We start from the raw sequence: 13,692 nt of genomic DNA, 5'->3' as shown, positions 1-13,692 counted from the left end.
TTCAAAACGTATGGGTCCAAACTTTCAAACAGAACAAATTTAAAAATAGAACAACAATGTCTGAAGCAGCACAATGTAGGCTATGCAATAAAAAAATACAATTATTTTTTGTCCTAGCCAAATAAAAGCAACAGCCTAAAAATACTTAATAGGCAAATATGGAAGCTACAATAACATTTCATAAACAAAAGCTCAAATAAGGTCAGTTACGTAGTTTTAAACCTCAAACTGTACTTAAGAAACAGAAAAAAAATCATTGGAAGCTCTATAGTTACGATATACAGTAACCATAGTCTCAAGCATATATTTTTACAAAATCTAATTTTGCAAACATATCTACAACGTCTAATGGGCAAGCACCTTTTGCTTTAGTCATTACCTCACTTACTACACTGGCCCTAGTTCATTTTTGTTGATTTACTTTTTATTAACTTCATGATATTAAGCTCCTGTATTCTTATACAGCTAGCCTGCTTTGGCAATAGGACTGTTTGAAAAAAGCATTCTGAAATATTTGTTTCGACAAAAAACTTATCATAGCTGTGCTTCATTTTAAAAGAACAGCATGTTTGTGCACGTCAAAACAATTCAGGACTTATTCAGGCTGATGATTTTTAGCAAAAAACACTTTATTTTGAAAGAATATAATATCTTTTTTGTCATTTCAATTATGTTTTGAATCATTTTTTATCTCGCCTATGCTTGACACTAGGATGTCATAATCTAATCAAGCAACTCAAGCAGAAAAGCCATCATTTATATTCAGTAAAAAATGACTTGGGCTTATTATGTTTACACAAATAACTCACACACAACCTATAAAAGTAATAACATATAAGATGTTGCAAAGCAGGGCACTTATTCATCTTTCAATCACATACCATACCAGTACAGTAAACAAAATAATAAAGATAGTATCATAACTATTATATTGAAGTTAACAGTGGTATTAACAGTGATACACATGCAAAAGTAAACAGCTATGTAATATCAGCATGAGTAGGTAATAAGACAAACAAAAACAATACCAAAACTTGTATTAGACTACGCAATATTGGTATGCACTAATTAAGCAGTGACTGCTGATATGCCGCCTCATTAACTCAGGGGCTAAATGCCTCACTCAAAATGATGCGCTGATAGTTCACTGTCGGGGTGTGCACTTGAGCAATGTGTTTCGAGACTGCTCTACATTCAGCGACACGTAGTGGATGGAATAATTCTCCAGCAACAACATTTCAACAACAATTGAAAAACTTCACTTATGTTAATTTCAGTTTCCGGCCTTGCGTCAAAAGCCTCCAAAAGTACCGTATGCGAAACGAACATGAATAACCTATCGAAAGCTTTGTCCACTGTCCAGTCCAAGGATAACGATTCAAAACCAACCAACCATGCTAAATTCTAACAGCGTAATTGAACACTAGTATTAGTACTAGTAGTACAGCAACAATAACAACAATAAATAGTACACATAGAAAATAGGCAGTGGCTATTTGACCGACTCCGGTCTTTTAATCTGAAATAGTGTTGGGCAATATATCGAATTTTCGATACGATATCTTTTCAATATCGTTCGATATTTTAACTATTACAGCCCTAACTCGTAACTGCGAACCCCTACAAAAACGTTGCCGAGGCTAAATGGCAAAAGTAGAAATTGCCTCGGCAATTGCTGTGAACGTTTATTACGAAAAAAATTGTACCAAAACATGTAAAACGAGAAGCAAAAAATATGCTAGAGTAGTCTATCCCGACCGCACTGTTTGATTTGTTGTGATGTAATAATACCAAAAGTAGCGATAAAGCGAACAACGCGATACGCACGCTGTTACGGTAATTTACCTTGAATAACTCGCGGGGGGAAAGTAAGTTAATTTTGGGTTTCAGATTCAACGTTCGAGTCAACACAAATCGATTTAATTTTCCCGGCGGGGTATATTACATAACAACAATGCCCAATAAGAAATTTACGTTTGTTTTACATTAATTTGACATCTAGCGACGTTGAATTATCATAAAATAACGCTAATTGCTCAACCAAGTACCGGTAACAAATTAATAGCTCCCTGCGAGAAGATTGCCTCGATTTACGTATGCACTAACATAATTTCGGCACAATTGGGATACTGCGAGCAACACAAAGTCTATTTGATATTACAAAGAACTAGTCAGAATCGGAATCATCAGATGCTGTATCGGAGGATGAGATTGTCGTGTCATCACTGGAATCCGACACATCAAGAGACTCATCGCTTGGCTGTAAATGTACACTGTCTTCGCCGTTCGCAATGAAGCGTCCACGCAGGGCTGTAGCCAAACCGCAGAGCAGGGGGGGGCAACTTTTTTTAGGGGGCTGAAAAAATTTGAAAAGCTCTGCAACGGGAAAGATGAGCAAAATCATTATATTATAATTTGAATAAAGCTATTGAATTTAGAACATATACTGTATATAGGCACTTTTTTCTTCTCTTCTCGTCTTTTGCTTTGAAAAAAAAAAAAGTAAAAAGTGCTTATATATATATAAGTTAGTGAGTTAGTGACGTCATGACCGGTCAAATAGTGTTTCAGATTAAAAGACCGGAGCCGGTCAAATAGCCACTGCCTAGAAAATAACGTACAAAGATTGGAAACAAAACTTATTGTGGTAAGCTTAAACAAAACACAACATGAAAATTAGAAACATTGTGGGGTGTACACAATATCCTGGTTTTGAAAAAAAAATTATATAGGCTAAGCTAGCCTATGTTACTTTGATCACTTACGATACCAAAAGGCAGACTTTATGAAAAATAACTTAAAGGTGTGAAGCAAATAGAAAGATAGGCTAAACCATTGCAATTAGGCAAACTGGTCAGATCCTATTTCACGTCTTCAGTTAATGAATTTAAAAGATGTTGCATAGACCACTTGAACCCTATTCATCAACCCACAGGGACCTGCAGATTCCAGTTTGAGAATCACTGCAGTAAGTTTAAGTTACATACTTACCGTACATATTCTAAGCACTTTTTGGTTCGTTTCTGATTTTCTGAACAATCGACCTACAGTCCACATAACTTAATCAAAAACCTCAAGTTACCAAATCCTCTCATCTAAAAGCTGAAGTGTGAAAGCTATAATACTGATTGAATAAATCTTTATCCTTGGATTGGGAAAGCTTCTTGCAGAGCTTAATCCTGGCAGTTGCGCATACCGTACTTGTAGAGGCTTTGAATCAACAACGCAGGTCCGGTCACCGAGATTAAAATTTCAGCTTGTTGAAGTCTTGTTGCCAGGGAATCATTCCACCCATTAGATGCCACTGAACGGAGAGCGGTCCTTAGAATGCGTTGCTCAAGCACACACCCCGAGAGTCAAACAAGCGCCGCTTGATCTTGAAGCTTCTTCGCTACCCAACTGAGCTATCTGGGCAGACATGCTATTATTCTTTCAGAAATAGAATTACTGTATTTCTAGATAAAAAGTAGGCATTTTACTTTCAGCATAGATTTCTCTTTAAAACCTTGATTTCCTCACAAATTTCCTTATTTGTGAAATTTTGAGTCAACCTCCCTCGTCTCGAAAGAGCTAATGCTAGAAAAAGACTGCTGTTCTTTCATGCTTCAGTGGTTCGGTATCCAAACTCTGATGTTGCCAATATAAAATTATTCAGGTCAGTTTGGTTTGTTTTCATTTCGGATCATCACAACAACAAAAAAATTGGCTATATGCTAAAATAACAGAAGGCTACAAAAACGTAGAAGCGACAAAAAAAATGTTATAATCTGCTTGACAAAAACAGGATAGGCTAATCAGTTTAAATTATGGCACGATGGTAACACCTTAGTTCGAACTAGTTTGTTTGTTTGTTTGTTTATCTTTATCCTGCATTGCGAGAAAGCGGACTTGAGCGCTATGCATCGGTGTACGCCTTCCGACGTAGCCTACACCTGACACACGCTGTAGCCGACGGCAATGTCTGTTTCCGGTTGTCTACTCTACTTATGACTGTTAGCGCGTTGGGCTCGCAGTCGAGAGCCTGCGTGTTCGACTCCAGCCGCCCGCACTTGCTGTTGTTTCTCTGGGCAAGAAACTTTACGATAATTGCCTCTACCCAGTGATCGATTTCGAGTAATGGGTAGTACCAAATTTAAGTCATAAATAGAGTAGACAACCGGAAACAGACATTGCCGTCGGCTGCAGCGTGGGTCAGGTGTACGTCGGAAGGCGTACACCGATGCATAGCGCTCAAGTCCGCTTTCCCGCAATGCAGGATAAAGATAATAAAACAAACAAATAAAACAAACAAAAACAAAAACAAATTTGGTACTACCCATTACTCGAAATCGATCACTAGGTAGAGGCAATTATCGTAAAGTTTCTTGCCCAGAGAAACAACAGCAAGTGCGGGTGGCTGGAGTCGAACATGCAGGCTCTCGACTGCGAGCCCAACGCGCTAACCACTCGGCCACTGCTGCCGACGTTCGAACTTGCGTCCGTGCAGCCGGATTGCTTGGAATCTTGCCTCAATTCAATTTTATGTTTTATTGCTGGCGCGAACATGTAGAAAACAATAAAGTAAACTCGCAAATTTGGCACTAACAAAAGAAAAAAGTAACAAAACCAAAAAGTTTAAAATATGCATCGATAAAACAGTGCTTGAAATTGAAAACACTATCCTAAAAATTCACAGCCACCAAACCTAGAAAAGACGGAGAAAAAAGATAACTTTTATTTCGTCGGTTGTAAAAATAGACCTGGAAGCAAGTTGTTTGATTGAACACTTGGAACACTGAAAACTAATTGTTGCGCAATGTCTGGTTAATATCGCTTGGATATGTAGGCTAATATAGGTTCAGTTAAACGAAACACCAAGATGGAGCGGACATGCAAATATTAGCCTGGCATGAAATTATACAAAAAAGGCAAAAACGTAACTTAATTTCTTCAAGTGTATTTTCAGGCTTTGATTATTTTAGCGTATTGCCAAGCGGTGTGCAAGCTTTTCCCAACGTGGAGGACTAGAATAGCGACTTGACAGCTATACCCAACATCTTTTCTGAATCACTGCCAGCTTCCACTATTTCAAGCCGAGACTTATATAAACGTAATTTTTCGTCCCTGACCAGGGTTTCAAGGAAGATCAAAGAAAGAGACCCATAGTAAAAAACTCAAAACAGAATATTTTTTATAAAGTTACGGCTTAGGAGTCAGGCATAAGTATAAAATGTAGGCCTACACATTAACATGTATCCATTAGCTACTTCCAGACAGGAAGAGTTTGAAAAATTCTTAATCTTATATGACGAAAAACTAACTTACCGCTAATATCCAGGAAAGAGTAAGAGAGTCAAAATAAGTTGCAAACAGAAATTAACACGTTGCAATCATGTTGAAAGACAGTGGAAAGATGTTGAAGTCTTGTAGCTCAAGAAGATACCATCTTCAAAACGGAAAAAGTCAGATCAAAAAAGAATAAAACCTACATTGAAAGCCGTGCAGTTGAGTCCGACTTGAAATTAAAATTGAACTGTAAGCTACATCAGAAAGTTTGTTCTTGGTATTCTCTTCAGTTCTTTTTCTTCATCTGTTTTTGGTGTAGGCCTATTTCAACATAGCTTGAATTAAAAATGCAAATCGGCTAAAAAGTATTTTATGCGTACGCCCATGGCGAAGGGAGCCATGGTAGGTATTTGTGTGTTTTTCAATATTTTAGCAGCGTTGTTGAAACCAGTAGCTTACCAGTAAAATTAGACTAACCCATAGTTTTGTAGGTCAACAGTTAGATGAAAATATGGTCAGCTTAGAGGTGTTGATTTGTATAGCTTTTTTAAAACTTGAAATTCTAAATAGGTTCTCTTTACTTTCTACACCTTCGTAATTTGCTTGTTTGAAGCGGCTGGAGTTTAGACCTAACACCTTCACGTGTCAAATTGGCATGTGTTGACAAAATGGCGCAGTCAGAGGTAATCAGATAATAATATTTTATACAAAGGACATTTGAACACATGGAAACTCTGGAAGTGCAGTAATCAAAATGGCCTGTGAAAAGACATCTCATTTATCATTCTTTTTAATAATTAAAAAAGTTGGTAGGCTACATCGAAGCAAAGAAACTATTTTTGATTTGTCATAATGTTTTAGCGTCGTCATTAAACAAAGATGCAAAGAATTTAAAAACTTCTAAATAGACAGACTGCCTCCTCTAAGGATTCAAGAATTCGCATATGTAGGCTACTGTTCTGCAATATAGATTAAGTTCTGTGTGTGTGTATTAGTTTGTTCTTGTGATTTTGTTGGTTTCAGTCGTGTTCTAATTGCTTCAACAATTGGCGCTCCAGTTGTTTCAGGAACGAGAAGACGACTGATTCTTTTAACTAATTCATCTTGTTTAAAGTAGCCTATCAGGTTTGGTGGCCGTGCCTAACTATATTCATCGATGCATAGGCTGTACCGTAGAATTAGATCTGTTCATGCACGTCTGTTGGTTTTGTTACTGTAGGCTATTTCTTTTCCACAATATCATTTCTTCTGCAATCTGACAAAGAAAAATCAATTGAACTGGATAGCTTCGCTGGACTACCTTAAAAAAAAGCATATGGTAGCTCAAAGTTTTTTTATTAGCCAACTTGCAGATTATCTGATAAATTATAAATGATATTGGAAAAGTACATTTGCAGGGATGTAAGTTAGTAACTGCTATGATTAACATTATGAAGCATGATTGAAGCAAAGATATGGTGAAAAGTTACAAGCATTTACCAATGGAATGGCTTTGAAAGATTTATTTGTTTCGAAATTTTGTCCCGAATATGGAAATCAAGGCAAGTAAGACCGACAACAGTATCATGAACAAAATAAACTGTGTTTCTTTGTGGAATCCATTTGTAATTTATTCAATTTTATAAATTTCAAAATGTTATAATAGATCCGCCTATGTTTAGGTTATAAACCCTGTGGAAATTGAAGATTGGGCTGTTTGAAGTCAAGATCGAGTTTCGCAAACCTTTATTTTCATTCTAAGCAACCTTGATCAGTTAATTTTTGCATTTTGAACTTGAAAAAATGTTTTAGATGCTGTGATTCGTGTCAATGCCTCTCATCCTCCCGACTTCGCTGCACTTGAGCAAAAGAAATACTTACAACCGCTAGACGACGCGCATGTGCACGATCATGTGAACATGAACTTGGAACTTTGCGACAAGGATTTATGGGAAGCATTTGCAACCGTGGGAACAGAAATGATTGTAACCAAAACTGGAAGGTAATCTCTCAAACATTTGCTAGCCCATGAAACTTATTTTTAACTTGATGTTTTCACTCTATTACCAATATATTTCATAACTAATTTCAAATAGGCCAGTAGCCTAGGCTAACATTTTGTGGTAGGCGTAGTAGGGCTATCAGTTTTTTTTCAATCTTTGAAATTTCCTACAAATATATCAAAATGGTGTTGAAAGTGGTTGATGAAAAAGAAAGTATTCGGTATTTTTTCCAGCAACTTCGTTTCGTTTTGCGATTGAAACAATAAGACAACGTACAAGAATCTAAAAAGGCAAAATTTAACTTGCAGTATAATTGGCAGCGCTCAGACAAACACACAGGATAAGTTTATCTACATCAAATAGTTCTTAATGGAAATTTGGATATTGATCATGAAGTTTTTTTTTTTTGCTTCAGGAAATTTGCTCGCTTGATCGATAGAACTTAGGTGACTCCAGGGGAATAAAATTACCTCGGCTGAGAATGAGATCCCTTGCCAGAGGAATTTTGCGTTGCTCAAAAGTCACTTTCGAACACCCCTAAACTGATTTATTTTTGACAGCTGTTCAAAAAGAATTCTTGATCTAGATTGACAGATTGTTTTACAATAACGATGTCGGTGCTGCTTTGTAGCGATATAAAAACAGTCACTCCGCCTAAAATTACAGGAAACAATTAGCGCATTTACGAACAAAGACTTAAATTAACGATTATAACAAAATCTTAACGGATGTAGCCGTCATTTATTGGCTCATCAACATTCTATTATGTTGTCACAAATATGCTACTAAAACAAATCTGGCTTAATAACAGCACTATCATTATAACTTGCACAAACAAGACATCAAAGAAACGTGAAAGATGTTGACCCAGCCAGCAAAGGTATCCTTTTTACATCGTTTCAACATTGAACGGACGTTGAAGGTTGAAACAACAAATGGAAACTTTTGCTGGATTGGTAACAAAAGAAAATCTTTTCTAATGCGATTAATTGGCTATACAGTCACTGTGACAAAATTATAACCGGTTGTTGTTCCTGTTCTTTCAAAAACATTTATGTGTGGGTTAATTCATTGATTCAAATCTCATTCCAAATTTCTTCAGTGAGACCGATTGAAAATACTTTTCTTCAAGTTTCTCTTTTTTGGTAAAAATACATATTTTCCGACATGGCAAACTAAAAACCTCGATACCAGTCTAGTTTTACAATCAGAAGGCAATTTCGCGTGCAAACCAGCAACTAACAAACGAAATGTAAGAATGAGAAATAAGTAGACTATGTTTGTTTGCGTTTTAAATAGCCAAAAAACTAACCCAACGTAGTGCCAAAAACTCAAGCTATCCTAATCCAACGCCACCCTATAATGTCATTGCATTAAACTACTTTACTACTCCTACTGCTTTTCAATGCAATATGTAAACATGCTTGTAGAACATATGCGCACATCAGCATCATTATCTGCTCGACTAAAATGACGTAATTGCAGGAGAATGTTTCCAGGCTACCGGGTCATGGTATCTGGGCTACTTCCTGATGCACAATACTGTCTCATGATGGACATTGTCAATGTCGATGAGCACAGATACAAGTACCAGGTGACGATTTTTTTATTTTAAATCGTCGTTTTGTCTTACAATTTTTCCTATTTGTTACGATGTTGATCGACTTTCCGACTTTCCCATTTTTTTCGACTAATCTTTCTATTTGTTTTCAGTGTCAAAAATTGGGCGCAACTTGCATTTACAGTACAAGTTAATTATTTCTTGTCAACCCACGTACTGTAGTCTAGTCTACTAATGTGCTAGCTAAAACGTATTTTCAACCAATGTCCAGCCATTTTAATTGAATACTTGATTTTATTTTTCACAACTATTTCATGGCTTCAAATGGCTAATTATGCATTATAATGAACAATTTTTAATCTTCGATTTTTTTCACACCAAAAGATTTTTTTCGATTTTCAAGAATATCTAGAAGAGCATCAGGCCTAACAACTTATTTGCCAATTAAGCAATCTCTTTATCAATAGTCAGCACTGAAGAGAATATTTGTTCTTATATTCCCATCTCTACAATAGGTACAGACTATTTCCAACCAGTGATGTTGACAGGGGTTCAGGGAACCCAAAATGATTTAAAGCCCTTAAGCTCACTACACAGCCCAAGAACTAAACGAAGCCACAGTATGTTTTTGGATACCGTGCATTGTTTAGAAGTGTCTTCATTTGTGTCTTGAGAATCTCATGAGCGCCGGGCCCACATGATCCTCTCAACGGCCCTGTCTCCAAATTAGTCCTTGTTCTCGAATTTTTATTGTTTTATAGCAAGGAGAGTGGATGGTGGCTGGTAGGGGTGAACGGCATTCTCTCCAAAACATATTCGTTCACCCGGACAGCCCTGCTGAGGGAAAACAGTGGATGAACGATATTGTGTCCTTTCACAAAGTGAAGCTGACCAATTCAATAGAGAATAGCGCTTCCAACAGAACGGTAATGCACAAAAAATGCAGTGATTTTAGGGTAAAATACAAGTTGCCTAATAAGTGTAAGCTAGTAATCTTTCCTTCTTTCTGTCAATCAACGCTCATAATGAGATGTGCAGTGTGCACACAGGGCTGGCGCAAGGCTACTTTTGCACTCTAGGCAAGGTTCAATTTCTGAATTTATCTTGTTCAATTTTTTTTTATTGGTGGTAATATTTATTCAATAATAATTATAGTAGCAACGAAAACCACTTTGGCCTACAATCGAAATATTATTTTGTTTTGCTCGTGCGAGTTACGTATTACTGACTTGAAAAACAAAATATTATGTATCTTTTTAACATTTCAGATAGTGTTGAATTCCATGCATCGATACATTCCCAGAATACATGTTGTGAAGGCGGATGATGTCAAGACAATACAACACAAAGCAATGTCCACATTTAGTTTTCCTGCAACTGTCTTCATCACAGTGACAGCATATCAGAATGCAAGGGTGAATCTGTTGGACTTAGTTGTTGCAGTTGTTGTCTTTAATAATTTGCTCCAAGATTTTATCGATGGTACAAATCTTGAATTTTGTTGTAAGTTCGATGAGGAATACGAAATACCGAAAAAACTATCTTCCTAAATACTCTGGTTGGTCTACGCAAGCTTTGCGTGAAACAGCACAGCGTTGACCATATATTTCGTCTGTCATCTACAGGCTATGGTGTAGCCTAAGTTGAATTTCTTTGAAACACTGAAGATCTTCACAACATAAATACTTGATTGTGTTCCAGACGGTTGTTCGCCTGGTCAAACGTCATGTAGAAACCGTTCGGGTCTACTGAATATTACGTCATGGAAATTCCTAAAACATGAGCCAAAATTGCACCATCGTCCGTAAGACCTGTGTCAAACCGGTTTAAACCTGTTTCAGTTTGAAACCTGTTTGGACATGAAATGTTGTGTCGCGCTACTGCTGGCGTGCCTTTGAGTTATCACAAATTTTTCTGATTCATTCTCGAAGTTGTTTGTTGGAAGTCGGTCGCACATTTAACTGGTTTATTTGGTGCTTGCTAGCTGGACAAATTCTCCGTCTTTTATCCAAGTAATCTGTATCGTAGTGACAGTTTTAGAGGTGTATCGCGTTGCACCCCATTTCGATAGCCGCGGGCTAATTTTACAGAAATACACTGTTTGAAAAGAAGTTCAAGTGTGTGTTTCTTCGGTCATTATATACAGACGAACGGATTCGGGAACTTTATGTTAAAATTTTCCCACGAAGAGATTATGGTTTACCGCTGTGACCAGATTGAAACAACGTTAAATTGACGTTAGTTTTATTTTGCGTTGTTGTTTTCAGGTAACGAAACTAAAAATCGACAACAATCCTTTTGCAAAAGGATTTCGGGACAATAAAAGATCTTTGGACGCTCAACCTGCTCATGACTTACCAAGAAGTCAATCTATAGACAACACATGCGTACAATCGAAGTGCGACGACGACACAAATGATGACGAAACAAACTTAATCGATTAAATCACAATGTTGCAACTGGAGCGATTATGACAATCGGTATTTTCATGATCGGGGCCCCAATAAATGGGCCAATTTGACAAATAAATAATTGCTCTACGCAGTTGACCTTTGAACAGCAGGAGATCTCAACTTGATTGAACTTCTAGCTCGATGAAATTAACTCCAAAAGGATGAGTTTACCTCAAGTTCAGATCTCTAATTTTAGAATATCTAGATCTCATCTATTGCGTCTTCCCAATCCCATTGAAAGCGAGAAACACTTCACAAGCGTCACATGCGGTGGACAAGCACTTGAAATTTTCATACACTTTGTAGGCCTATGTGGTAACTTAGTAACTAGGCAACTAGCCTACTAGTGGATGCTGCTTTCAAAAACTCTCTTTATGACAATACAGTACTTTGTTTTCTTAATGATTTCGTACCTAATTGTAGCAACGACATTGCTAATTCATGGTCCCACAAAGGCAGCTGTTACGTTTCGAGTGCAATGATTTTCGTGTACGTAATAGGCACAAAGTCGTATTCTAATCATGTACAAACCGGTACAGTAGCTTATTTAGCCCACTGTAAATTGCACTGGATAGCCTACTGTTGTTTGTCGGTTCATAACTCTAAACACTGAGTGTGTCAATTTGTCAATAAAATATTTTTCATTATCGTTCAATGGTGGAGGACGAAGGTAAATCTCTTATGTCTGTCATGTCGAGATGTTACGATAATAATGAACCGGGGGCCAGGGCCGTTGACAGGATTTCTCGGGCCCGGTACTAATTTATTTTCGGGACCCCTTCATCGACAAAGTTATGAATATAAAGCAGAGGTGACGAACCTGCGGGCCGCATGTGGCCCGTCAAAGAATTTTGTTTGGCCCGCAAAAAATTTTGACAATTGCTCATGCATTAAAGACAAAAGACATCTCAAAGCTGTTCTATGCCTTCACTGGTGCACCTTTCCTTTGCTACAGGTCGAGGCTGACAGATGAAAATCTTAGTGTGCAGTTAAGAGTTGCCACATCGTCTGTTTGACCTAATATTGAACGCTTAGTCAAGCAAAAAACTTTCCAAAAATCCCACTAAACAACAAAATTCAATGCTTCAAAGTTTTTTTTAAATATTTTATGCTTCAATGCTGCATTAGATAGCTTCAGCTGTATGATTCGCAGGGGCTTTTGTTTGTTGTTTGAAAAAGAAGTTTCATTAACTGATTTGTTGTTTCGGAGCATAATGGGCGAAACATTTTGTCAACTTGAGCAAAAAGGATAGAGCCAAAAAAAAGAAGAAAGCAAACGCTTAAACTGGAAAATTAAGCTTAAAAAAATTAAACTGTCTTCATTGCAAGTAGCCTACTGTTGCTCTATCCTTTTTGCTCAAGTTGATTTGTTTTTATTTTTACTGTTGTATGTTTCGATTCTGCGTAAGATAATTTCAACTGTGTGGGTTTTATTACTTTCATCTGCCGTTTGTTACTTTTCATGAATAATATCTTGAGTCGCTTCTAATACATTTCATAGTAGGTTACGATTAAAAAGTTGTGTGGCCCGATATCTCATGTGTAATTGACAAAGTGGCCCGCGACCGCAAAAAGGTTCGTCACCCCTGGGGGTTGTGTACAAACTTTTATTGATGTCGTTTAAGCATGGTCATTTAACAAATCTTGCCCAATCTTAAAGTTTCTTGAACCGCAAAACTTACTATCTCTATCTATCGGTTGCTTTTTGAACTTTTATTTGTCACATGGCGCTAAAGTATTACTTCCCGATTTCATTGATGTTTCACTGGTCATTCTATAGGCTCACCAGAAGAGAATTGACCGCACTGCAGAGTGCAGCAGACAGTCAGAAAGTTTTCACTATGATTTCGGAAAGCTGTTTGGGCCTAGGTCAAACATTTGCTGATTCCTGCAATCGGAAAGGGGTTTTGGTCTAATTTTTAGTGCAGAAATAGGGATAGTAATCTTCTTACCTGTGCCATTTCAGTTTTTGAGCTTGAACAAATATTTGCCTGTTTATTTTGAAATTCATGTGTCGGGTAATATTCGTGGTTAAGGAAATAACTATGCTAGACCAAATTCTTATTTTACTGTTTGGTGGCTGAAGTGGCTATTTTACCACCAGAGAGCTGAAGTAGGCCAGGTAGGCTACCCAGAAGGGGGCTCGGTACTTTACCATCTGACGGCTGAGATGGCCGTTTTAACCTCTGATGGCAATTCCTTTAGATCTGATTATGTTAAGATCTTGATAATGTTGGATGTCGCGAGAAATTTTTTTAAGTCCGGGCCCCTTAAATATTCCGGGCCCGGGTCCAAAAGTACCACCTAAACCCCTCTGTCAACGCCCCCGGCGGGGGCTATAAAAACTCTGAGCTACCGGATATTAAAATGTTTTCAATATTAAAACAAAATTTAGGTATTCTTGTTTCCTTTTTTGAGTTTGCGTTGTAGG

The 13,692-nt window shown here is 37.3% G+C and overlaps 1 protein-coding gene across 1 annotated transcript; it reads left to right on the top strand.

Moving 5' to 3' along the window:
• The first annotated feature begins 7,163 nt into the window (after window positions 1-7,163).
• Window positions 7,164-11,252, top strand: LOC145784034 (T-box-containing protein 2-like). Its single transcript, XM_082595791.1, has 5 exons — window positions 7,164-7,246; window positions 8,733-8,841; window positions 9,570-9,734; window positions 10,077-10,223; window positions 11,076-11,252. Exons 1-5 carry the CDS (start codon window positions 7,164-7,166, stop codon window positions 11,250-11,252), a joined length of 681 nt encoding a protein of 226 aa, XP_082451917.1.
• The last annotated feature ends 2,440 nt before the right edge of the window (window positions 11,253-13,692 follow it).

The sequence above is a fragment of the Aplidium turbinatum genome, chromosome 15, assembly GCF_918807975.1.
Source record: "Aplidium turbinatum chromosome 15, kaAplTurb1.1, whole genome shotgun sequence".
NCBI classification, from domain to species: Eukaryota; Metazoa; Chordata; class Ascidiacea; order Aplousobranchia; family Polyclinidae; genus Aplidium; species Aplidium turbinatum.
The sequence above is the reverse complement of the archived record's forward strand: the minus strand, read 5'-3'. Positions and strand labels throughout refer to the sequence as shown.